The 27847-nt window shown below is 45.8% G+C and overlaps 1 protein-coding gene across 1 annotated transcript in view; it reads left to right on the forward strand.

Annotated features, from left to right (window-relative positions):
* TSNAXIP1 (translin associated factor X interacting protein 1) overlaps positions 1-27847 on the forward strand; it is a 265687-nt gene that overhangs the window by 200200 nt on the left and 37640 nt on the right. The window contains exon 12 of the mRNA XM_029608818.1: positions 13941-14096. Within this exon, the coding sequence (XP_029464678.1) occupies positions 13941-14096 (156 nt within the window). The remainder of the gene's footprint in view (positions 1-13940; positions 14097-27847) is intronic.

Raw genomic sequence — 27847 nt, forward strand, 5'->3', positions numbered from 1 at the left:
TAAAAACATAATTAAAAAAAATATGTATAGCAAAAACATTGCAGGCCTATAGGCCCAAAAATCCTCCTTGCGTTCTCTCCCCCCGCACCACCAAAATTGCAAAGTCAAAGTCACTGACCTGAGGGGATCCTTCCCTCTACCCCAGTCAAGCCAACCTAACTCTCCCATCCCACATCCTTGTTTTTTTGGGGAAGGGAGATGCGGGTGTATTAGAGTGGACTTGATGGAATCGGGGGAGAGTATCCTTATGTGACGTTTTTTGGCTTAATGTATGTTTGTACTTTTTGAGGGGGTGACATCATAGGATGGCTTTTTAAGCCTATAGGCTCAGGAGATGGGGGTGGGGCGATTGGTCAGTAGGGCCAGTATTGTTTTCACTTGGATGGGGAATCGGGCCATTAGGCCCTCTCACAAACCTTTTTCTTTTTGAACCTTAGTCTAATTGGCGTTATTCTTTGAATATCTTCAGTTAAATTAAAGTTATCCAGATAAACCTGACTGGATAAGTTTGCCACCTAAATGGCAATATTCAAAGTTAGCTGGTTAGGCTTTAAAATTATGCGGGTAGATTTACCTGGATAATTTTATTTGAAGATTCTCAGCAGGATATTTATCCCACTGAATAGCCATATTAAATTAGCCAGCTAAGTTTAAACCAATAAGTAATCCATTTAATGGGTTTTTAAATATTGGCCTCAGTAAGTTTAATTAAACCCAGCTCAAAGAGCCAAGCCTTCATTTTTTTCTTAAATGTCAAATAATTTCCCCATGATTGATTAAGGATTATTTTCACCCCTCAGTCTCTTCTTTGTTTTTATCTTGTCTGTCTTCTAACTTCATTTTCTGGTTCTTTCCATTTTCTGTTTTTCTCTAAGCTTGCTTAGTCCTATCAGTCACCATTCCCTCACCTGTCTTTGATTTATTTATTTTTTTTTTTAATCTTCCACCTTTTGTAACTCTTCAAAGCGGATTACATTCTGGTACCATAGTTTTTCTTTAATCTAATTTCTTTCCACCTTTCATATCCTTCTTCATTACCAATACTTTACTTGTCTCTACCCATCTTTCATCTTCTTCTGATGTATGGAGTAGAACAAGTAAATGTTAATCGATTGTTTAATCTCTAAAAATACAAAAACTAAGTAGCACATTTAAAGCCAATCTCAGAAAATTGTTTTTCACTCAGTGTACAATTAAGCTATGAAATTCATTGCTGGAAGATGGAGTAAAGGCAGTTAGTGTAGCTGAGTTTGGACACATTCCTGGAAGAAAAGTCTATGAACTGTTAACTAAGTAGACATGGGGAAAGCCACCATTTATCCCTGGGCATAAGCAGCATGGAATTTATTTACTGTTTGGGATCCGAGTGAGACAGAATGCTGGGCTTGATGGTCTCTTGGTCTGACCCGGTTTGGAAGTTCTTATGTTCTGCTTACCTGCTTCTTCTCTCATTGACTCCTCCATCTCTTCTTTGCTGGCTCTCAACCCTCACTCTTCCTTTTTTTTCCCATAACCCCCAATACTCCAGTTCCTCCTCTGGCTCATCCCTCACTTCCTGTGCTTGTTGTTATCCCAGGACAAGCAGGATGCTAGTCCTCACATATGGGTGACATCTGTAATGGAGCCCTATCACGGAAAACTTTCTGTCAAAGTTTCTAAAAAGCTTTGACTGACATTGGCACACTGAGTGCACTGAGCATGCCCAGCATGCTATGATCCCTGCGTCCACAGGGGTTTCCCTTCAGTCTTCTTTTTTCCGCTCTGCAGTAAGCATAGCGATTAGGAGCTCTGTGAGAAATTCTAACACTTTTTTCCTCACGGAAAGATTTACATTTTTACTTCACAAACACTTTTCCCTGCACGGGTCTCCCTCCGCATTGGTTTAATCGACGTTCGGTGAGTACTATGCCATATTTTTTCGGTCGGTTCCTGTCACCTTTCTGGCTGCCAACCGACTGCGGCCTTCCTTCTCCCTATTTTTTCAGTTAGTCACACACAGCCTGCAAGTGTCCCTCTGTGACACTCTGCTTGGCTATTAGCGCTAGTGGGACAAGGACTTCCACGGTTACCGGTGCCGCTACTGCCCCGGTAAATTCAGGTCCTTTATTTTCCTCAGTACCTTCGCGCAGTAGATACCCCATCGCTACCGTTCGGTGCCCCTTCTTCCAGCCATCTTGCGTTTTTAGATGCCACAGGTACCCCTCCCCCTGCGGTACCCTGATGCCATCCTCCCTACATCGTTTCTATCAGTGCCATCTATGTTTCATCCATGGCACTGATTTATTTCCTTAGCTTTTATCGGTGCTATCGTTGCCCGGATGGATACCATCGACGAACACCTTGTCTCATCTCTGCCATCCATACTCGGGTCGATGCCACCATTACCCGGGGCACTTCCAATACTGTTGCGGTCATTTCCATCGATGCCATCCTTTAATTTATGGATGCCATCGATGCCCAGGACTTTTTCATCGATTTCCATCGATGGGCATTGATACCAGGTCTATTCCATCGATGGCCATCCATGCCAGGCTGTTTTCCATCGATGGCCATCCATGCCAATGCCATTACATGCATGGCATCGATGCCAATGCCAATTCCATAGATGCCAAAGTGGATTCAACTTATACCAATGTCCATTCCATCAATGAAATCCATGCCAACATCGATTCCATCGGTGCCATCGGGATTTAAGGAAACTGGAAGAGTGGTCGAAGATATGGCAGCTGAGATTCAATGCCAAGAAGAGCAGAGTCATGCATATGGGGAGTGGAAATCCAAATGAACTGTATTCGATGGGGGGAGAAAGGCTGATGTGCACGGAGCAGGAGAGAGACCTAGGGGTGATAATGTCTAATGATCTGAAGTCGGCGAAACAATGTGACAAGGTGATAGCTAAAGCCAGAAGAATGCTGGGCTGCATAGAGAGAGGAATATCGAGTAGGAAAAGGGAAGTGATTATCCCCTTGTACAGGTCCTTGGTGAGGCCTCACCTGGAGTACTGTGTTCAGTTCTGGAGACCATATCTCCGAAAAGACAGAGACAAGATGGAGGCGGTCCAGAGAATGGCGACCAAAAAGGTAGAAGGTCTTCATCGAATGACTTATGAGGAGAGATTGAAGAATCTAAATATGTACACCCTGGAGGAAAGGAGGAGTGGAGGTGATATGATACAGACTTTCAGATATTTGAAAGGTTTTAATGATCCAAAGACAACGAAAAACCTTTTCCGTCGGAAAAAAATCAGCAGAACCAGGGGTCACGATTTGAAGCTCCAGGGAGGAAGACTCAGAACCAATGTCAGGAAGTATTTCTTCACAGAGAGGGTGGTGGATGCTTGGAATGCCCTTCCGGAGGAAGTGGTGAAGACCAGAACTGTGAAGGACTTCAAAGGGGCATGGGATAAACACTGTGGATCCATAAAGTCTAGAGGATGTGAAAGAATGTGAAAAAAAGGATTTGCATTCACAAAAAAGCAGGGAGTAGTTTGCTTGTTACGGTGGTTACTACCCCAAACCAAATAAGCCTGATACTTCACTTTCAATACATATCCAGCATAGCTCTCTGCTTCAACGGCAAGGGATATCCAGCATAGCTCTCTGCTTCAACGGCAAGGGAGAAAGACTGATACTTCACGCACGTCCAGCATAGCTCTCTGCTTCAATGGCAGGGGGAATGAAGAAAATAGGATCTATATACAGACAACAACCAAAAAGGACTGAATTACATACTCTAGGAAAACAAATAAGCATGGGTGTAGCTTGCTTATTGCGGCAGTTACTACCCCTAATTAATTAAGCTAAATATTTCACATAGATGCAGCTCCAACACTGTTCTCTGCATTAATGGTGGGGGTGGAAGGGAAATAGAACCAAAAGGTTACTAAGAGCCAAGATTAACAGATAAGTATGAGAAAAAAAATGCGTAAAGCTTGCTGGGCAGACTGGATGGGCCGTTTGGTCGTCTTCTGCCGTCGTTTCTATGCTTCTATGCCCGTGTCAGTGTCATCAATGCCCATGTCCATGGCATAAATGCCATGGACGTCGTCATTGCCCGAATCGATCCAATCGATACCGCCGATGCTGTGGCCATACCACAGATGTTGTCGGTGCCCGCCTCCATACATCGATGATCTCGACACCCACGTCGTTCCCATCGGCATCTTCAACGTTTTTATGGATGCGGTCATTGACTCTGTCAATGCCGGTATCATTTTTTCCGAAACCAGCGATGTTTTTCGATTATTCGATGCCACATCGCTCCCATAGATACCTACGCCAATGTCGTCAGTGCTTTGTCACTGTCAACATTGTTGGACGAATCATCAACGCTTTTCATATACATTTTTACGTTACTCTTGAGGCCTCTTTGGCCACCATCGACACCATCAATGCCGACATAACACCACCACATAATGCTCTTGCCTGAACACAGTGCTCCATGCTTTGGGTCCTTATTAAAGACCCGTATCAGGAGCAGAGCAGGCATGCTGACAGTCCGTCATCGATCGTCATCCAGGACAGCAAGGGCTTCCATCTCGGCACTAGAGAATGACTATGTCGAGCACCGTGGCATTCATCGTCACAGACACGATGACCGTCCGCCACCAACGCCATCCAACACATTGCTGCTATCCTTCTCGATGCTGGACAATGCTCGGACCGAGCAACATCACCACTGCCATCAGCACTGTTCCACACAGTTTTGGCAGTCCTTCCTGCTCCAGAAACATCGGATCGAGGTCCGCAGAATTCTGCACTGGCGTCAAGAGACATCGAGCTGATGCAACAATGGTTGGGTTCATGAGTTCGTTAATCGACTCCCCTGTTTCCAGGCGTGCCCCACCGACATCGGTGCGGGATTCTGGCCCTCCGCTCATTACGGTCTAAGCGTCAGCCACGCCCAGCCTTGTCTCCTCTATACCTGCACCACCATACCAGGTATCAGAGTTGAAATGGACGTTGACATCCACAGGCTACCCCTCGAGGACTCCGGAAATCCACGGAGCCAGCAATCTTCACCGGCTCGTCCTTCGGCGGTTCACGTCGGATGGTAAGTACCCGCTTCTGCGGCATTCCCATTGAGATGTGTTCTCTAATTCGGACCACATGGTTCGAAACGTTCTAGGTCATGTACTTTCCAAGAACTGTATTAGTGTCACATATCGCTATGCCAGCCACAATACAGGAGAACCTCTCTTTCTTTTCTTTGGGATTGCATCAGGGCTTCCTCCCTTTTTCAGCAACATGGCTCTGTACTGATTAATGCTCTAGCTTTTGGTTTCTGTTTCGGTACCAAAGTTCCAGGTGCATTCGCTGTTCTGCTACACACGAAATCCAGCACATGCTGCCTCAACTACAACTCCACCTCGAAGCCTGATACAGGTCTCGATGTCTCCTTGTACAGCATTCAGAAATGCGGGTAAGACTTTACCGCTCTCACTCCTGTGGGAGGTTACATGATATCCAGATTACATCAACCCCTCCAGTTGGACACCTCCCGGTTTTCCAACTGGCCGGATATCAGAGCAGCCACCCCCACTTTGTACCAAGGTTCCCGGTACACTCCCCTACACGCTTCAAAGCGCAGAGGGGGGAAGAGGGGGGTTGGGGAGTTTTAATTACATTATTCTTTCTTTCAACAGAAAGTAGTTACTCTCCGCCCATCCTGGATCTCAGAAATACCAATTTTCTTCAGAAGGCACAGGTAAAATGGTATCTCTCTTTACCATGCTTCCAAAACGCAGTAAGTACATTACCTCTATTCTTGCTATGTGCCTCATGGTGAGTCAACAATATTACAATTCCAAGCTCTGCCGGTGGTACCAGCTTCAGCAACTGGGGTATTTCATTGAATCAATATCGGTGACTTCTGTTTCTCTACAGAGGCCAACATCATTCACGCTTTCCTTGCATGGACAGCTGCATAACCACAGGCAGTCCACTCTCTGAGATTGCTGTCACTGCTATAATTCCCTTATACACTTCTGGACACCACAGTCACAATGACCTTCCTGTCCAGCATCCGCGCAGACATTCTAATACATGTCCCTGCGCGCATATTCCATAACCTTAGCCCCCAAACATTTTACATTATCGGGCTCTGAGGTTTTTTCACTATGCACTTTCCTCATAGACCAAAACTGCTATGAGTTAGATTCAGTGAAATTCCATTATCAGTGGGTCTAAGCTATTCAGCCGCTTTCGTCCCTCTCTATATCACGGATTTAGAACCAAAATCCTAGTCTGATCCTGCTCATGCTCGCATTTACTTCAGGTTGTAAGTTTGACCACAAATCTTCTCAACCCAATATGCGTCTATTCCGCTCCAAGCAGTTCCACATAAACTTCCTGGATCTTGTACCATGCATTATACCCTTATGCCTTCCAATACTGCTTCTGCAACAGTTCTTTGTGCATACAGACAGACAGCATAGGGACCATCTGCTTTCCAACATACAAGCATGCACAACATCTTAGCTGCTCTGCAATGAAGCTGCACAGCTTTATCCTTAGCCTTTGCTCATTCTATGCATCCTCGGGCCACTGATCTCAGACACTTATTGAACGCACTAGCAGACCATCTCCAGATAGGTCCATCCTTTTGAATGGTCTTGGACATGTGTAGCGAGAGAAATCTTCTACTGCGGAGGTCAACCAAACCTGCCCTCTGCTTCCGAATCGAACCATACGGTGCACAGATTCTACTACCTACACATGGTTCCACTGCGTTCCCATAGACGCCTTTCTTCCATCAAGTGCCTCCTAAATGTGTATCTTCCGCTACCTCTCATAGCCAGCACTCTTATAATGCTGAACCGGGACGGAGTTCACTGTTCCTCAGGCCCACGTCCTGCCCGAGACCAGTATGCTTCCCATACTTCATACCCAAAACTCTCGTGAACCTACATCAGGACAGAGGAATAATAGTCCTCTTAGCCCTATACTAGCCTCGACCTCTCTTTCAGAGACCAATTCGCCTGGGCACAGCACCCACTCTCGTAACTCGGAATCAGGACAAGTTGCGTCATCCCAACCTAACAACTCTTGCCCTGACAGCTTGAATGTTGAAATTCTGCAACCATTTAATCTTTCAACACAAGTCTCTAAAGTTCTCGTAGCTTCATGAAGGCCTTCTGCACGTAAACCTTACCACTTTTAGTGGACTAGATTTACCAAGTAGTGCACACAAACAGGTTTTTCACCTTTTTTCTTGCCCCACTCCTTCTGTACTAGATTACTTATATCACCTTTCAAATTCTGTTCTCCAGACATCTTCTGTAAGAGTACACCTAAATGCCTTAGCGGCATATCACAAGGAAATAGGGGATACGCTAATAACAGCGTAACCCCTAGTATGTCGGGTTATGAGAAGCTTACTTCACCTTAAGCCTCCCATTTGACCACTGGTCATTAAATGGGACCTAAGTATACTACATTCCTGCGGCAAGAAATTTCTTACATGGAAAGTAATTTTCTTAGTAGCCATTACATTGGCTAGGAGGGTCAGTGAGTTGCAACCTCTCTTCACATACTCACCCTACATAAGGTTCCTGCATGACAGAGTAGTCCTTTGCACTCACCCCAAATTCCTACCAAAAGTAGTAACAGATTTTCACTTAATCAGTCAATAGTCTTGCCTACTTTCTTTTCAAGACCTCTCTCTAGCCAAGGAGAGAGAGTCTTATACACCTTCTGCATTACTCAGAAAATAATTCCCCAACATCACAGAGAAACCAGAAGTCAAGAAAAAGAGATTCATTAGGCTCAGGTAGGACCCACGGTCAACCATTCTTGACAGATGGACAGCCAACAGGTACACCCTCCCACTCAAACAGGTCATTAAGAAATTATTTAAAATCAAGGAATACAGTGGGCTCTGGTAGAATTAGACCTGTGATGAGGAGACACACAATGTACCAAATGCAAAAAGAACAAAAAGCCTTCTCTATATTAGAAACTGAAGAAGTTCTTGAGAAAAACATTGAAGTGTTACCAGAAAAGAGAAAACAAACACAATGCATGCAGAATTTCAAGATCCATAACCAAAAGAAAAATCTAATTGAGATGGATAACTCTGTCAACAGTGGCACAACTGCAAAAGGAAAGAGTGAAGTGAATAACAAATCTCAAATAAAATCTCATAAGGAGTCCAGGAAAAGCAATAACCTTAAAGAGAGTACCTGGAAGGCTATGACCACAAATGCTCATAGTCTGGGAAATAAAATCCCAGATCTGCAGGCCCTAATGGCTGAGGCAGAATTGGACATTGTTGCTATCACAGAGACATGGTTCACAGAATCTCATGATTGGGATACAACAATACCAGGCTATAACTTGTTAAGGAAGGACAGAGAGGATAGAAAAGGGGGAGGTATGGCTCTTTATATCAGAAACAACATCCAAGCATCTGAGCTGCAAGGAAGTTGGGGCAAGGAAGAAGCAATATGGGTCGACCTAAAAAAAGATGACGGAGCATCCATTTATATTGGAGTGGTTTACAGGCCTCCAAACCAAAAGGAAGAGCTGGACAGAGATCTGGTTGAAGACATCCATAAGATAGGTAAGAAGGGAGAAGTGGTGATCGTGGGTGACTTTAATATGCCAGATGTAGACTGGAAAATCCCATCTGCAGAAACTAAAAATAGTAGAGCAATAGTGGATGCCATGCAAGTATCTTTGTTCAAACAAATGGTGTTGGAACCCACGAGAGAAGGAACTATACTCGACTTAGTGCTCACTAATGGAGATAATGTCTCCGATGTCCAGGTGGGCACCCACCTCAGCACCAGTGATCATCAAACAGTATGGTTTAATATCACTAAAAGAATAGGGAAAAGAACCACAAAGACCCGAGTTTTACAGTTCAAAAACATGGACTTTGAGGAAATGGGTAAGTACCTGGAGGAAGAACTAAAAGGATGGGAGAACGAGAGAGATGTGGAGCAGCAGTGGACCAATCTAAAACGAGCAATCACCAAGGCAACTACTCTATATGTTAGAAATGTAAAGAAAAGCAAAAGAAAATTGAAACCTATCTGGTTCTCAAAGGAGGTGGCTGACAAAATTAAAGCTAATAGAACAGCATTCAAGAAATATAAAAGATCCCAAAGGGAGGAACACAAAGAAGAATATTTGATTCAACTGAGGGAGACAAAGAAATTAATCAAGTTGGCAAAAAGTCAAGCGGAAGAGAGGATTGCCAAGGAGATAAAAAATGGTGACAAAACATTTTTCAGATACATCAGCGAAAAGAGAAAGGTCCAAAGTGGTATAGTGAAATTGAAAGGTGATAATGATCAATGTGTGGAGAGAGACGAAGAAATGGCAGAAATATTAAACGAATACTTCAGCTCTGTGTTCACTAAAGAAGACCCTGGAGAAGGACCATCTCTACACAACAAGAAACTGGAAGGAAATGGAATAGATGAAAATCCTTTTACAGTAGAAAATGTGTGGGAAGAGCTAAAGAACCTGAAAGTGGACAAAGCCATGGGGCCTGATGGGATTCATCCAAGGATATTGAGGGAGCTCAGAGATGTTCTGGCGGGTCCGCTGTGTGACCTGTTCAATAGATCCCTTGAAACGGGAGTGGTGCCGAGTGATTGGAGAAGAGCGGTGGTGGTCCCGCTTCACAAGAGTGGGAACAGGGAGGAGGCTGGCAACTACAGACCGGTTAGCCTCACTTCGGTGGTGGGAAAAGTAATGGAGTCACTGCTGAAAGAGAGAATAGTGAACTATCTACAGTCTGGAGAATTGATGGACCAGAGGCAACATGGATTCACCAGGGGAAGATCCTGTCAAACAAATCTGATTGACTTTTTTGACTGGGTAACCAAGGAATTGGATCAAGGAAGAGCACTCGATATCATATACTTAGATTTCAGCAAAGCTTTTGATACGGTTCCGCACAGGAGACTGGTCAATAAAACGAGAAGCTTGGGAGTGAGTGCCGAGGTGGTGACCTGGATTGCAAATTGGTTGACGGACAGAAGACAATGTGTGATGGTAAATGGAAACCTTCTCTGAAGAGAGAGCGGTTTTAAGTGGTGTACCGCAAGGATCGGTGTTGGGACCGGTCCTGTTCAATATCTTTGTGAGCGACATTGCGGACGGGATAGAAGGTAAGGTTTGTCTTTTTGCGGATGACACTAAGATCTGCAACAGAGTGGACACGCCGGAAGGAGTGGAGAGAATGAGACGGGATCTAAGGAAACTGGAAGAGTGGTCGAAGATATGGCAGCTGAGATTCAATGCCAAGAAGTGCAAAGTCATGCATATGGGGAGTGGAAATCCGAATGAACTGTATTCGATGGGGGGGGAAAGGCTGATGTGCACGGAGCAGGAGAGGGACCTTGGGGTGATAGTGTCTAATGATATGAAGTCTGCGAAACAATGCGACAAGGCGATAGCAAAAGCCAGAAGAATGCTGGGCTGCATAGAGAGAGGAATATCGAGTAAGAAAAGGGAAGTGATTATTCCCTTGTACAGGTCCTTGGTGAGGCCTCACCTGGAGTACTGTGTTCAGTTCTGGAGACCGTATCTACAAAAAGACAAAGACAAGATGGAAGCGGTACAGAGAAGGGCGACCAGGAAGGTGGAGGATCTTCATCGGATGACGTACGAGGAGAGATTGAAGAATCTAAATATGTACACCCTGGAGGAAAGGAGGAGCAGAGGAGATATGATACAGACTTTCAGATACTTGAAAGGTTTTAATGATCCAAAGGCAACGACAAACCTTTACCATAAGAAAAAAATCAGCAGAACCAGGGGTCACGATTTGAAGCTCCAGGGAGGAAGATTCAGAACCAATGTCAGGAAGTATTTCTTCACGGAGAGGGTGGTGGATGCCTGGAATGCCCTTCCGGAGGAAGTGGTGAAGACCAGAACTGTGAAGGACTTCAAAGGGGCGTGGGATAAACACTGTGGATCCATAAAGTCAAGAGGGCCGCCAATGAAGAGTGGGTGACTCGCCAGAATGATGGCTACTGCCTGGACACAATACCCTTATTCAATAAACATACACATGGTTACTGTGACTCCAACATCACTCTAAGCTTCAACAGCAAGAGGAAATGTGGAAAAAAGGATTTGCACTCACAAAGCCGGGAGTAGCTGGCTTGTTACGGCGGTTACTACCCCAAACCAAATGTGCCTGATACTTCACTTTCGATGCACATCCAGCATAGCTCTCTGCTCCAACGGCAGGGGAGAAGAAAAACTGATACTTCACGCATATCCCAGCATAGCTTCAACGGCAGGGGAGAAGAAAAAAGGATTCACACTCACAAAGCGGGGAGTAGCTGGCTTGTTACGGCGGTTACTACCCCAAACCAAATGTGCCTGATACTTCACTTTAGATGCATATCCAGCATAGCTCTCTGCTTCAACGGCAGGGGAGAAGAAAAACAACCAATAAGGGCTGTATAACATAGTCTGGGTTAAAACAAATAAGCATGGGTGTAGCTTGCTTATTGCGGCGGTTACTACCCCTACTACCCCCTAACTAATCAAGCTAGATATTTCACTTGGATGCAGCTCCATCACTGCTCTCTACATTAATGGTGGGGGAGGAAGGGAAATAGAACCAAGAGCTAAAAGAAACAGATAAGTATGAGAGAAAAAATGTGTGAAGCTTGCTGGGCAGACTGGATGGGCCGTTTGGTCTTCTTCTGCCGTCATTTCTATGTTTCTATGTTTCTATGTAAGACTGAAAACATGCACTAGCTTTTTACCTGAACCACACGGCGGTCCATAGGACATCCAACCAACTCTGTTTCTTTTCACAAAAAATAAACCAAGAGTCGCGGTAGTAAAACGGACTCTCTCCAACTGCCTAACAGACTGTATCGAAATCTGTTATGAAAAAGCAAAGGTTCCTCTCCAAGGGCGAGTAAAAGCACACGTAGTAACGTCTATGTCTACATCAGTAGTACACTATTGTTGAGTGCCCATTATTACCATATGTAAAGCTGCAACATGGAGTTCCCTTCACACCTTTGCAGCTCATTATTGCTTGGGCAAAGAAGAACGACAAGATTCGGCCTTTAGACAATCTGTCTTACAGAACTTGTTTCCAATATATTCCCAACGCCTTCTACATCCAACCTGCTGTGATTTTGGCTGCCTCATTTTTACCAACAATACTGCAATGTTGATTCACTACAAAATGACTCGGCCTATAGCTTGCTAATCACCCATATGTGAGGACTAGCATCCTGCTTGTCCTGGGATAAAGCAAAATTGCTTACCTTGTAATAGGTGTTATCCCAGGACAGCAGAATGTAGTCCTCACAGAACCCACCCGCCACCCCGCGGAGTTGGGTCCGATACGTTTTATTATTTTCTTTTATATTTTTGCTTACGCATAATGCTACAAACGTGACTGAAGGGAGACCCTGTGGACGCAGGGATCATAGCATGCTGAGCATGCTCAGTGCACTCAGTGTGCCAGTGTCAGTCAAAGCTTTTTAGAAACTTTGACAGAAAGTTTTCCAAGATAGGGCTCCAATTCTGATGTCACCCATATGTGAGGACTACATCCTGCTGGCCTGGGATAACACCTATTACAAGGTAAGCAATTTTGCTTTTCTCCTCACCTGTCAGTCCATTGTCACTCCTATTTGTTGTCTTCAGCTTCCAACTCCCATCACCCTCTTTAGCTCTTCCTTCTCTTTCCATCTTCCCATTCTTGTTATCTCCCCATGGCAACAGAGGAGCCAAAAGAAAAGCAACCACTACAAGCATGGAAATAGCTGGACTCAGAAGAGACATCAGGCATCATGGGGTACAGTGGAAATGCTGCACTTCCTTTCTCTTCCTCCTACCCCTTTACAGGCATCCATTTTTATTAGAAAACCCATATAATAGGAAGATAGGCAGAGGAGGCATCAGTTGCAGGGACTGTGTCAGGTTGGAAACCCCTACACTACAAACCATACTGAGGATGATGTCTCATTGCTGGATTTTTTTTAGTAGATAAGGTGATGACAAACATTCATTGCAGGTATAAACAAACAGGTAATAGTCAACATTGCAAACACGTTTTAAGAAAAGCTTAAATCCAATCTACTTACCCAAGCCAGCTCATTTTCCACAGTAATTCCTTTCCATGGACAGACACAGTAAAATTGTAAATACTTGAGGCACAACTTATTCTTACATTGTTAGCACAGAGCTTCAGTACTTTCACATTACATAATACCATATACACAAGATTAAGAGTTCATGGGTCTTCCATAAGATTTCCCACACTGTCACTTAGCCTCTGAGCCTTCCAAGTACGTTTTTAATCTCCTGAAAACCAGCCAGATCGCAGGAACTGGGCTGCACACCAAATTATCAGTAAGCTGAGCCTGGATCTCTCAAAGCCATACTGTGGCTCTGTACCGGGTACACCAGCCCTAAACCATGCCTGCTTCAACACTTCTTGCCCTAACAGATAGAAAACACAATGCTCTCACTGTTTCCTGCTTTGGTTCCATGACTGGGTACCTCCCCTGCTACCCTCATGTAAATGGTGGCAGCTTTGCCTGCTCCCCAAATACTACAGATGATCCAGCAAGCAGGAGGGAGTACAGATCGGTGCTGGCAATGGCAGACAATTGTTTCCCACTGTTTGAGCCACCTTCTCTTGTGTGACAGTGGTCAGTTGGCTGTGTGTATCTCCTTGGTAGGCTTCCAAGTACTCCTTGTTAAGACTACTGTACTACGGAATCCCCCTATTTTTTGCATGTGGGAAGAATGCTTAGAACATTTGTTATGTTATACAGCAGCACATTCATTCCTCTCTCAGTGGGCTATACAACAACCTACTGTCCCCCCACTAGCATGGTTATACAATAGTCTATTGCCTCCTTAGTAGCAGTGTTATATATAGCAGTCTATTGACCCTCACTAGCAGTGTATTCTGTATTTGTGCTGCCTCTCAATTTGCAGGAGAAGAAATCCAGCTTTTCTGACTTCTTCTACAGCTATCTGCAAAAAAAGTATGGTGATTCTGCCACTGAGTGGATTTACAGCATCTATGAAACCTGCCGTCTGTATATAACAGACAACTTCATGCATCTCTTTTACAACATCCTGACAGGACAGGTGAGTAATTATAGAGGAGAATAAAAATGTTTTTATGGGAAATAGTTCAAATAGAATTGCAATGCTGATAATACAAGAGACTTTCATCTCTAGGAATGGTCTCACGTCTCTATTTCTAGACTATTGGCATTCAGATGCATAGCTGATTAGTGATATTTGAGCTCTGGGAGAAAATGCCAATGGTTTTGCAGGTCATCTAATCTGTGCCTAGCTAAGAAGTACTGCACTCACAGGCATCAGGGGTCAGGAAAAGAATATGGAGTAAAATTGTTAGCCTTTAGTTAAGTACTGGTCTTAGGAAGAATCTTGGAGCCCATATGGAGTTTTCTCCATCTTCCCATATTTCCTTCTTCCCATCTGGGTTGCATATTTATAGTCAAATTTGGTTCTAGATCATTTGAGAAATGTTCATGATGGTCTGTTTGTTTTTATGTGACATTAAGGGGTAGATTTTCAAAGGGTTACGCACGTAATCCCTAAAAACCTACCCCAACCCTCCCCCTGCGCGCACCGAGCCTATCTTGCATAGGCTTCCGGCGTGCGCAAGCCCCAGGATGCGCGCAAGTCCCGGGGCTTTCCTGGGGGGGGGTGCGTGCCACGGCAGACGCGTCATTGGGGGGCGTGTCAGGGGCATGTCGTGGCCAGCGCGTCATCGGGGGTGTTCCGGGGGCATGGCCGTGGCCTCCGGACCAGCCTAGACCATGGTGCGCCGGCGGCCGGCCCAGTGCGCGCAAGTTATGTCTGCCTCGGGCAGGCGTAACTTGTGCAACAAAGGTGGGGGGGGGGGTTTAGATAGGGCCGGGGGGGGGGGGTGGGCTAGGTAGGGGAAGGGAGGGGAAGGTGCGGGGGAGTGGAAGGAAAGTTCCCTCCGAGGCCGCTCCGATTTCGGAGCGGCCTCGGAGGGAACGGAGGCAGGCTGCGCGGCTCGGCGTGCGCAGGCTACCAATTTTGGGCAGCCTTGCGTGCGCCGACCCCGGATTTTAACAGATACATGCAGCTATGCGCGTATCTATTGAAATCCGGCATACTTTTTTTGCGCGCGCGTAGTTTTATAAAATCTGCCCCTAAATGTGTTGCACATATATATTTGTTCTTCCTACTGATATACTGCAGTTGGAGGACAAACCAGAACAGAATCCCCAGGGAACAGTACATGATAAGGGGGGAGAGGGATCTCAGAGTGATCATATTTGATGATCTTACCAAACTCCTGATAATCTTGCCTAAAGCCAGAGGAATGCTAGAGTGCATGGAGAAACAAAAGGAGATATTACCTCTATACAAATCATTGGTTAGATTTCCTCTGCAATATTGTTTCTGATTTTGAAGGCTACATATCCAATAGAAGGGCTACCAAACTGGTGCAAAGTCTGCATTGTAAGCATTATGAAATCTGACATTAAAGGACCTGAATGTGTATACACTAGAGCAGAGATCCACAAATATTTTATAAGGATCACATAGAACATTTCAAACCATTGAGAGGGCCAGATATAAATTTGAATAACTTCTTACCCCATTGTCAGCCCCCCTTCCACCTCCTCTTTTCTCCTAGGGTTGCCAACTGACTCCAGATTTTCAGGCATCTGATTCAGTCCTGGGTTTACTCAATTGTACGCAGACCGCTAGTTTCTCCCCTATTATCACATCTATTTCTGCTGCTGTCAAACTGCCGCTTGCAAGATCCTATGCAGTGGTGTCTTGGGCCCAGCTGGTAATACTCCTGAGAGGAACATAAGACAGAACCAGCCAGGTATAGGTGTTAGGGCCCCTCACCAGATATGTACCTACCCTTTTTCCATGGTTTAACCCAGAAGTATGGAGGTATGTAGCTATGGGAAGAGTAACTGTTGAAGCCCACAAAAAGGCACTGGCCCAAGTGATGGATCTTGCTGCCATAGTGGCAGCTGGCAGAATGTATGCAAAAATAGTATTTTTCCTCCATATACTGCCTGCCACTCACATGCCAGTAGTAAATGGTACTGTTGCGGCCCGCAGCTCTCCTAACTTGGCTGCCGCTGCTGCGGCCCTGCCCAACGCACTCCACTCCGCGGCAGGCCTCCCACGGCCTGCCGCATGACTGCTGACACCATTCTCCTCTCCTCAGCAGGGCTCTCCCTAGGCGCACGCATGCGAGAGGCCCAGCCCCTCAAAGGGACAGCTCAGGAAATAGGAAGTCCGGTCCCGGCAGTGACATCCGCAAAGCAGGGGTATTTAAACCCCATTTAAGCACTGGAATGTTGCCTTTGCAACAGATTCCCTTTGTTGCTCTCGGGCTGCGCTGCTTCTGGGGTGCTCTCTGCTTGGTGTCTTCGTTCCCCAGCGTTCCTGGTTCCTTTCCTTGGCTTGATCTTCTGGCTTGACCTTGGTTCGTCTCCTCGTCTTCGCTTGTCTGCTGCCTGTCCTGACCAGTGGCCTGTATCTTCACTTTGTCTTTTCGCTGCCCGCTTCGGATCCTCTGCCTGGACTTCAGCTGTCTCTCGTGAAGGTTGGTTCCTATCCAGCTGGGTGAACACTCTGAGTAACAACTCTTCGGGGCTCTACCGCGTTCATAGGCCACCCGCTCCTTGGGGGGTCGTTCGGGCAGATCCTCGGAACCAGCTCCAGTGAGTCCTCCTCTTCGCCTCACCACCTCCCAGAGACGAGCTCCCACCAAGAGCCTCCTCGGCGGTCGTCATCTCTCACTCTGGCTCAAGGGCCCACTTCCTCAACAGATTGCAAAGGCCATGGACCTAGTAGACTTGTCTAGTCTTCAGGCCATTCCGGGCCTGGCTCAATGACTTCTACAGCAGCAGCAATCTCTGGAGACCTTATCCGCTACTGTGGAACGCCTGGTAACTTGTCTGGACTCTGCCTCTGCACACAGAGCTGCTGCTCCTCTCCCGACGATTCCAGTAGCTTCAAGCCCCATGACTCAGTTGCTGGCTCCGTCTCGATTCTCCGAAGACCCCAAGCAGTGTTGAGGGTTCCTAAACCAATGTTTCCTAAGGTTCTCCCTGCTGGAACAGCAGTTCCCCACGGACCGAATCAAGATGCCCTTTATCATCTCCTTATTAGATGATAAGGCCCTGGCCTGGGCATCTCCTCTTTGGGAGAGAAAAGATTCCATTCTCAGAGACTTGCCTCGTTTTGATCAGACTTTCTGTCAGGTTTTTGATGAGCCTGGTTATCGGACCACTGCGACATCCGAACTACTCCAGCTTCGCCAAGGGACATGCCCACTGGCTGTTTTCACGGTGGAGTGCCGCACCTTAGCGTCTGAATTGGGTTCGCATGTGGACAGCCTATGTGGTATTTTCTTCGAGGGTCTATCTCCCCGCATTAAGGATGAACTGGCCGACCGAGACCTACCGGATGAACTTGAGGCTCTCATCGATCTGGCTGGCCGCATTGATCGACGGTTACAGCAACGTGCAAAAGAATTTAAGCCTTCCCGTCGTCCAGTCTTCCTGGTTCCATCATTCACACATCCTATGGTCTCGCCTGCTACACCGGTGGTTTCATCTGAACGTGGGGAGGAGCCCATGCAACTCCACCGCAGTCGGTTGACTGCAGCAGAAAAACAACATCGACAAACCTTGGGGTTGTGCCTCTACTGTGGTAGTAAGGGGCATTTACTGGCCCAGTGCCTGTATGTCTGGGAAACTCCCGGGCCTAGGTGTCTCCGGAGGGCTGACCCTAGGCTGTATCAATCCTGCTCCCCAATGCACTGTCCCGGTCACGCTCCAGTTCTCCGGCGGGTCTTTCATGACTTTGGCTCTCATTGACTCCAGGGCTGGCGGAAACTTTATCCTAGCAGAATTAGTACATCAACTACAACTTCCAGTGCTCCACCGCAGCCCACCTGTACTCATCTCGTCCATTCAAGGGGAAACACTCCCTGGTCGGGTTACCGCCTGCACAACCCAGCTTCACTGACTTCCCATAACCCATCGCATCACATACAAAATCCTGTCCATTATTCATAACCTTCTCTATAACTCTAACTCGGTATGGCTCTGTTCCCTACTGTGAATAAATAAACCGCCAAGACAACTCCGCTCTATGGACAAATGTATGTTAGAAATTCCTTCAGTTAGAATAGTAAGCTTAGCTTTAATACGGAAAAGGGCCTTCTCTGTAGCAGATCCAACATTACGGAACTCTCTTCCCAAACAAATTCGATTGACAGCAAATCACAAAGAGTTTAAGAAAACAATGAAAACTTATCTGTTTAACAGTGTTTATAAAACATAATAACTGCAGTTATTTATCACTGCGACAATACCATTAGCAGAAACTAAAATTTGAATGTATGTACTTTAATTTTAATTGTATCTTACTCGTTCTCTTTTTGTCATAAATTATGTTTGTACTTCTGTAAACCGCCTAGACGGGCATTTATTTATTTATGCCTTATTGTGTGGTATATAAAAACTTTTAAATAAATAAATAAAGCCCCCGTGACTCTCCACACGGGAATCCTCCACAAAAAAGAGATATCCTTCTTTGCCCTAGAGAAATCTGTCCATCCAGTTGTATTGGGCCTCCCCTGGTTACAAAAACTTTCGCCCACTATTGACTGGAGGACTCTTCAAATCACGCCTTGAGGACCCAAGTGTTTCTCTACCTGCCTACGTCAGAAGCCGACTCTGCAGGTTCAACTCGCCACTACCACCCTCCAGGTTCCTCCTCAATATGCCGACTTCTCAGATGTTTTTTCAAGGCGCAGTCTCGCCATGGAGCAGGAATAGAACAGCTCCTCACCATGGAGCGATACAGAGGCATTATGATATTTTCCATTTTGTTAACCATTCCCTTCTTAATAATTCTAACATTCTGTTTGCTTTTTTGACTGCTGCAGCACACGGAGATGACGATGTCAAAGTATTATCCAGTATGATTCCTAGATCTTTTTCCTGGGTGGAAGCTCCTAGTACAGAGCCTAACATCGTATAACTACAGCAAGGGTTATTTTTCCCTATATGCAACACCTTGCACTTGTCCACATTAAATTTCATCTGCCATTTGGATGCCCAATCTTCCAGTCTCGCAAGGTCCTCCTGCAAAGTATCACTATCTGCTTGTGATTTAACTATTCTGAATAATTTTGTATCATCTGCAAATTTGATAACCTCACTCGTCGTATTCCTTTCCAGATCATTTATAAATATATTGAAAAGCACCAGTCTAAGTACAGATCCCTGAGGCACTCCATTGTTTACCCTTTTCTACTGAGAAAATTGACCATTTAATCCTACTCTCTGTTTCCTGTCTTTTAACCAGTTTGTAATCCACGAAAGGACATCGCCTCCTATCCCATGACTTTTTAGTTTTCTTAGAAACCTCTCATGAGGGACTTTGTCAAACACTTTCTGAAAATCCAAATACAGTACATCTACTGGTTTACCTTTATCCATATGTTTATTAACCCCTTCAAAAAATGAAGCAGATTTGTGAGGCAAGACTTCCCTTGGGTAAATCCATGTTGACTGTGTTCCATTAAACCATGACTTTCTATATGCTCTGTGATTTTGATCTTTACAATAGTTTCCACTATTTTTCCCGGCACTGAAGTCAGGCTCACAGGTCTATAGTTTCCCAGATCGCCCCTGGAGCCCTTTTTAAATATTGGTGTTACATTGGCCACCCTCCAGTCTTCAAGTACAATGGATGATTTTAATGATAGGTAACAAATTTTAACTAATAGATCTGAGATTTAATTTTTTAGTTCCTTCAGAACCCTAGGATGCATACCATCCAGTCCAGGTGATTTGCTACTCTTTAGTTTGTCAATCTGGCCTACTACATCTTCCAGGTTCACAGTGATTTGGTTCAGTTCATCTGACTCATCACCCTTGATAACCATCTCCAGAACTGGTATCTCCCCAACGTCCTCATTAGTAAACACAGAAGTAAAGAATTCATTTAGTCTTTCTGCAATGGCCTTATCTTCCCTAAGAGCCCCTTTAACCCCTAGGTCATCTAATGGTCCAACAGACTCCCTCACGGATTTCTTGCTTCTTGTTGTTCCTTGATGGCTTGATCTTGTTTGCTTCTCTTCCAGGAGGTTGATGACTCTGGGGTAAGCTCCAGGGCAGTTATGGAACCAGCCACTGCCTTCTTGGCAGATACAAGCTGTGATTTAGTCCACACTTCAGCCAGGATGGGTAGTCTCTATAGTAGCAGCCAGGTGTCAGTTATGGTTGAGAAATTGGTCAGCCGATACTACCTCCCCAAGCCTAACCTCTCCAAATTGTACTTTAATGGCTTGCTTTTATTTGGGAGCAAGTTGGAGAAACTGTCTAATAAGTGAGGCAAATCTGGTTCCTCATTTGCCGGAGGATAAGAAGCAGATGCAGCGCTCCTTTAACATGAGAGGTCATACTTGAGGATCCAGGTGTTTTCTACCTTATAGAGGAGCGACCTTTCAGAAGACACAACCTTTCGGTAAGTCTCAGTCCTTTCTCCAAGACAACCCAAAAGGGGTACAGGCTTGGGGAGTGGCAACTCCCCGAGCCTCCCAATGAAGGGGGATGCCTCTCTTTTATCAGAGGTGGGTCGAAATCACTTCAGTTCAGTGGGCCCTGGAAGTGATACAAAAAGGATATATGATGGAGTATCACAGTGTTCCTCAGGACGAGTTCATGAAGTCTCCCTGCCATTCCCTACAAAAGAAGCGGGCAAGGCTCCTCAGTCTGAGTTCTGTGGTCCCAGTGCCCATGTCTCAAGAAAATACAGGGCGATTTTCCATTTATTTTATCGTGCCAAAGAAAGAGGGCTCCTTTCGTCCCATCCTGGACCTCAAAGGTGTCAACTATCATCTGCGGATGAAATATTTTCACATGGAAACCTTGCGCTCGGTTATAATGGCCATGCAGTCGGGGGAATTTCTGACCTCTCTGGATCTGTCCAAAGCGTATTTTCACATTCCCATCCGACTAGAACACATGTGTCGAGCATAAATCCGACCCGCAGCCTTGATTTTTGTTTCCCGCCAATGATATGGGTGGCTGAGAAGAAATGGCTGAGAATATGTGTCAGCAGTGCCGCAGCAGCGCGACTCCTATGAGCAGCAAGCCGCGGCATTGTAGGCACTTCCCCCATGCAATCACCAATCCCGTCCCAGCCACTCAGCAATCATGTGCGCATCACACCCCAGCTCTGCTACCACAGTGTAGCATGGAGGTGGAGTCGCGGCGCACAGATCATCACAGGCTGGGCGCTATTTTCTTTTTGTGCCCACGTGGAGCAGGAGTGGAGCAGGTAAATACAACTAGTGGCAGCAGGCTATCTGGGGGCTGTGGGAAATATGAAAGCAGGCTCTCTGGGGGCTGGGGGAAATATGGCAGCAGGCTCTTTGTGGAGGCAGTGGTTATGTGACAGCAGGCTCTCTGAGGGGGCACTTATGTGACAGCAAAATGGACATCTTGGTCTTCTACTTAGGTGGTGCACCACAACATCTCTGGTGGAACAATTTGAATTTCAAAATATCCAACAAGAGAAAAGTCGATGCAGAAGGAAGACAATTTCATGAAAGATGGGAAAGCGAATACATGTTTGTGCTTCAAGGAGAAAAACCAGTACATTTTTTGTGTTATGAGGCAGTGGCAGTGTTCAAGGAATACAGTATAGGTCGGCATTTTGAGACCAAACATGGAACTAAGTATGATAAATATAGCCTCCAAGAAAAACAACAAATGGTCCAAGAATGAGAAGTCAGACTGCAGTCGCAGCAGAAGATGTTCACAAAAGCTGCAGCTAAAAATGACAGCAGTGAAAGCTAGCTTTACTGTGGCTGAAGAAATCGCTCGGGCTTCTTTTTCAAAGGGTGAATTTTTGAAGGTGTGCATGCTAAAGGTGTGTGAGCAGGTGTGCCCCAATCAGAAACAGAGTTTTAAAAATGTCAGTTTGTCAAGAAACACCATCGCAATCCGAGTTAAGGAACTAGCAGGAAATCTGACAACACAGCTGGCCGAAGAGGCATGCAATTATCTAGCTTTTTCATTAGCTGTTGATGAAAGCACAGACAACCTGGATACAGTGCATCTATCCATTTTTATAAGAGATGTGAAGGCAGACTTCTCTATCACTAAGGATTTCTTGAATGTAGCTGCCATGCATGGGAAGACAACAGGGAAGGACATTTTTGATGCGGTGGAGAAGTCCATAAGTAAACATAAATTATCCTGGGAAAAGTTGGTGGGGCTAACTACTGATGGTGCACCTGCCATGTTTGGAGAAAAAACAGGCTTGGTTGGATTAATGAAGGAGAAAATGCAAGGAATTGTTCTGGAATTTGATAATATAATGACCACGGTCACGAAAACAGTGAACTTCATTCACGCATATAGCTTGAATCATCGACAGTTCCAGGTGTTTTTGCAGGAGATGGATTCAGAGCATGGACATGTGTCCTACCATACAGAAGTAAGGTGACTGAGTAGGAGTGCAGTCCTTAAACGTTTTTTTGAGCTTAAAGAAGAAATTGCACTTTTAATGCAAAGGAAAGGAAAACACTTGCCTGAAGTGAAGGATCCAAACTGGCTGTGTGATTTTGCTATGTTGTGTGACATAACAGATCATCTTGCCCAACTGAATCAGAAGCTGCAGGGATGCAAACAAGCCATCATGCAGATGTCTGACATGATCACAGCTTTCCAGCATAAACTTCACCTATGGAAGTCCCAAGTGGACCAGGACAATCTTGTTCACTTTCCTGTTTGTCAGAGCATCTCAGCCTCATTTCCTGGTGCTTTTTCAACTGTTCAGTTGGCTACAAAATTGGGCCAGTTAATTAATGAGTTTGATCGGTGCTTCTCTGACTTTAGAACACAGCACTCAAGCTTTGCCATCGTAGCAAATCCTTTCAGTACCAATGTCAACAATGCATCCCATCACCTTCAGGTGGAGTTAATTGATGTTCAAAGTGATAATGGCCTGAGAGCAAAGTTCCAGGATGCTAAAATAGAGGACTTTTATAGTCTACTATCCCCTGCTTTGATGCCACAGCTCCGACTTCATGCTGCCCGTATTCTGTCCATGTTTGGGAGCACCTATCTATCTGAACACATGTTTTCGATAATGAATCTAAACAAGACTAAGCATAGATCATGCAATACTGATGACAACCTCCACGCTGTTTTACGGATTGCTACAGCACAAGACCTACAACCAGACATAGATACACCGACCATGGGAAAACGGTGTCAGACATCCAGCCAGAAAACAAAATAGGTAAGAATTTTTACAAACCTGTTTTGTGTTATTTAACAATATGTTCAGCCTTATGGTTGCCTTCAACGGGCTATAAATGTAACCATGCCTAACTGGCATAGCTACATTTATACAGTCGCAGAATTACTAACGGCCCTTTGAAGACAAACATAAGGCTAATGTAACCCTCCGCAAAATGAGTTTGACACCTCTGGACTAGAACATTAATACTTTCTGCAGTTCGTAGTTCTGGGGAACCACTTTCAGTTTCAGGTACTGCCCTTTGGTCTGGCCACCACTCCCAGAACCTTTTCCAAGATAATTGTAGTAGTTGCGGCAGATTTGAGAAAGGATGGAATCCTAGTACACTCATACTTGGCCGACTGGCTGATTCGAGCCAAGTCACCGGAAGAGAGCCACCTGGTGACTCATAAGGTTATTTCCCTATTGCAGGAGCTCAGCTGGGTGGTGAACCTAGCCAAGTGCAGCCTTCAGCCTACTCAGTTACTGGAATACCTTGGGATTCGGTTCGACATGAAGCAGGGCAAGGTGTTCTGAAGTTGCTAACTCAACTCCATCTGTTGTTGAACGCTGTGCGCCCGACCGTATGGTCTTACCTACATGTACTTGGCTTAATGGCGGCGACCCTGGAAGTAGTACCGTGGGTGAGGGTGCATATGTGTCCTCTTCAGTGCTCCCTGCTGTGTTGGTGGAACCCGCAGTCTCAGGACTATTCGATTTGGCTCCACCTGCTGATGGAGGTCTCCTCCCAACCACAGTGGTGGCTGCAGGTGGATCATCTACAGAAGGGAGTTTCCCTAACCCCACCGGACCGGCTACTACTGACAATGGATGCGAGTCTCCTTGATTGGGAATCTCACTGTCAGGAGTTAACAGTGCAAGGGCCTTGGAGTAAAGATGCATCTCTCTGGAATATCAATCAGCTGGAAGCTGGGGCAGTCCAGTTGGCATGTTTACAGTTCCGCAACAGGCTGCAGGGTCAATCGGTCTGAATAATGTCGGACAATGCAATGACAGTGATTTACATCAATCGGTAAGGAGGTACCAAGAGCCAACAAACGTTGCAGGAAATAGATCAACTTATGGAATGGGCAGAGTTGCATCTCCAGATGGTCTCAGTCTCGCACATTGCAGGAAGAGTCTGGACCCAGCAGAGTGGGTATTGTCAAGCGAGGCATTTCAGCTGATTCGGGATCACAGGGATCTCCTGTTCCTAGACCTGTTGTCGACTTTGCACAATGCGAAAGTTTCGCATTTCTTCAGCCGCAGGAGGAAGTCAATGGGGATCGATTCCTTAGTGATGGAGTGACCAGAACACAAGTTGCTTAATGCCCTTCCTCCATGGCCCATGTTGGGCAGACTGTTGCGTCTGTCAGTCTTCGACGGCTTCACCCTGCCTACCTCTCTCTACTCTCGGCTCCTCCCACTCACCTTGGACTGATGGCCGCGGCGGCGTCTGCTTGCCGTTCTCTCCGGCATCCCCGGACCTGCTTTGTTGCTGCCTCCCGCCATTCTCCTTCAAGGTACCTCTAGGGCGCGCATGCACACGCCACCCTCATCTTTAACTCTACGCTGGCGCGAACCTCAGGGGCGACCCCCTGTTCTAACGTCACAACTTCAGGGTATATCTGCCTACAGTATTTGCTAGCTCGTTGAGTTAGCAACAGGATTCGTATGGATGGGATTCGTTCTCCGTTCCTAAGCTACTCTGCCACTCCAGCGTTATCTGGAACTCTTACTACCCTTCGGGGTCTCTAACGGGATACCCGCTCCTCGGGGGCCTCTCTGCTTCTTTCAGGTGCTATCAGGAAACCGGTACTCGCTCCTCGAGGGCCCATGTTCCCTGTGTCGCTGCCTGCAACCTCTACCCTTCTACTTGAAGGAACTAACTTACAATTACCATCAGTGAGTACAGATACCATCTCTCTCCACAGTACTGCTTCACTGGAATCAGGTACTCACTCCTCGAGGGCCTGCTCTCTGCTCCGGTGCCAGACCTCTCGTTTAGTGGAATCTCTGTTACTGCTAAGTGAGTATAATGCTATCGAGTCTCTCTGCTCTAAGGGATAAGGTACTCGTTCCTCGAGGGCCTGCTCTCCCTGTCTCGGAGCTTCTCCTATTTCTACATTGGGACTCTGAATAGTTTATTCGATATGTTCCATGTTCCATGTTCCATGTATGTTCCATGTAAACCGCCTTCCCGGCGATAGTTTTCTCTGTTAATTGTGAACCGGAGTGATATGCATTGTATACAGGAACTTCCGGTATATAAAAACCTAAAAATAAATAAATAAATAAATAAATGTTAATCTTATTGTGTGCTCATATCTCTGTCTCTTTCCACTACAGCACTGCCTTGCAGAAGACCCGCTGTTCCAGCTTTCTGTGGGAGACGCACCCAGCCGGGCTCTACATCCACTACTCACTACTGCCACCTCTGGTGGTTACTTAAACTGTCTAATAAAAGATTCAAATCTGTGTTTGTCTGTCCAGAGTCTAGCCTGACACTGTGGTCCCTCACGGGACAGCCCCCCCGTGGGCGTGGTCAGCTGCCACAGTGTCCAAGGATCCACCCAAACACCATTAACTATAACAGATTGATTCAAAGGATCGAACGCCATAGAGAAATAGTGCTCTTGGTCACTCCAGATTGGCCCAAGAAACCATGGTAAGCAGATCTGCGGAGGCTCCTGGGGATTCACCCGTTCGATTTCCAGCACACAGGAACCTGTTGCAGTAGGGACCTGTTCTTCATGAAGATCTGACTTGATTGAAAGGGCTCACTTGCTGAAACGTGGATACTCTGCAGCAGTGATTTCCAACTTGCTAAGAGCTAGAAAGTTCTCTACTTCCTTGGCCTACATGCGGGTTTGGAGAGTGTTTGAGGCCTGGTGTGAGGATCAAGCTACTTCTCCTTCCTTGGTCAAGATTCTGCTCATTTTGGGTGACATACTTTGCTTGCAAATTATTTGAACTTTTTTTACTAAAAAAAATGTGGGGTTGGACCTGAGATTCAGATTGGAGGGTTCTGCATTGCAGCACTGAAGATCCATCCTCCAATAAGCCCAGGGAGGCAGGGAGGAAAGGAAGGTGGCAGCTGCTAATGTAGTGTGTCCCTCCCCACCCCAACCAGCTGGAGATGCTGAAGGTGTGCCTTGGAGGAGGCAACCCTCCAGCCCTAAAGCTAGCAAGGGTCCCCCCCTGTGCTAGCCAGACAAACTGACTTGGGGAGAGCTTGGGGAAAAATGAAATGTAAAATGATTATTTTTTCACAAATAGGCAAGGACACAAATAAGCAAGCGTATGCCAAAAAGCCTCACATTTCTAATGGTGATTTTCTTAATAATACTACAGAATTTAAAAAGGTAGCAACTGGGGCCCAGCAGTGGCTTTCACCTTCCCATCCGGCTGCAATGAGGAAAAGGACGCAATTTATTGCAATTGAAAAAGGTTCTGCATCTGGGTCAGGGACTTGACAGAAAATTGGCATGGCGCGTATATTTCAGACCTCTCTACAGTTTGAGTTTTCTGCAGTTTTCTTGCCTTTAAATGTTCTTTAATGCTGTTTTCATTACTTGCTAGTTAATTTGATCAGGCTCCAATTTGTTCATAAGGACGGATTTCTGTTTTTTCTGCCCCAGGCACTATTGATGCCATGCTGCCCTCTCCTTCTCCCAGCATGGACCTCTGATTTCCCAACCATACCCCTGTGAAACCCAGTTTCTCCTGCTGCTCCACCCTGCAGACCTCCCATTTGATTCTCATTCACTCTTCCTAAACCTGTGATCATCCCAGAAAGACGGGTTGCTCCTCCATCCACTCCTCTCCCCACCTCATGGTTTGGATGTTGAGCACAAAGAAACATCCACTCGCCCTAACTATTCCTTCAAATGGAAATGGGATGCACAGTGGTGTCTAGCTCGGTCTGTTGATCCTTTCATCTGCTCCCCCAAGTTTCTACTTAACTACCTTTACCTTCTGCCTCAGTCAGACCTTTAGACTTCGTCAGTAAGGGTTCATTTAAGTGCTGTTGTAGCTTATCACCACCGAGTGGATGAACTTTCCATCTCAACACATCCATTATATCTCTCGCTTAATGAAGAGCTTATTTCACCTGAAATTTCCAATGCAAAAACCTCCAATACCTTGGGACATTAATATAATCCTAACAGCTCTGATGGCAAACCCATTTGAACCTTTATCAACTGTGCCTCTAAAGTACCTAACTTGGAAAGTTCTATTCCTAGTAGCGGTTACATCTGCAATTCTTCCATGACAAGGTGCTGTTATGTCCATTATCTGAAATTCTTACCAAAAGTAATGACCACCTTTCATCTGAACAAAACAATCACCTTAGCAACTTACTTCCAAAACCATATCAAAATGAAAGAGAAAACGTTTTGCACACCATGGACTGCAAGTGAGCTTATTACAAGGAAAGGACACACAGCCATAGGCATGCCCAGTAGCTTTTTATCTCCTATGACCCTAACAATCAGGCCGATTCAGTGAAGTCCGCGGGAGAGCCAGCGCTC

Source organism: Rhinatrema bivittatum, chromosome 7 (genome assembly GCF_901001135.1).
Source record: "Rhinatrema bivittatum chromosome 7, aRhiBiv1.1, whole genome shotgun sequence".
Lineage (NCBI taxonomy): Eukaryota > Metazoa > Chordata > Amphibia > Gymnophiona > Rhinatrematidae > Rhinatrema > Rhinatrema bivittatum.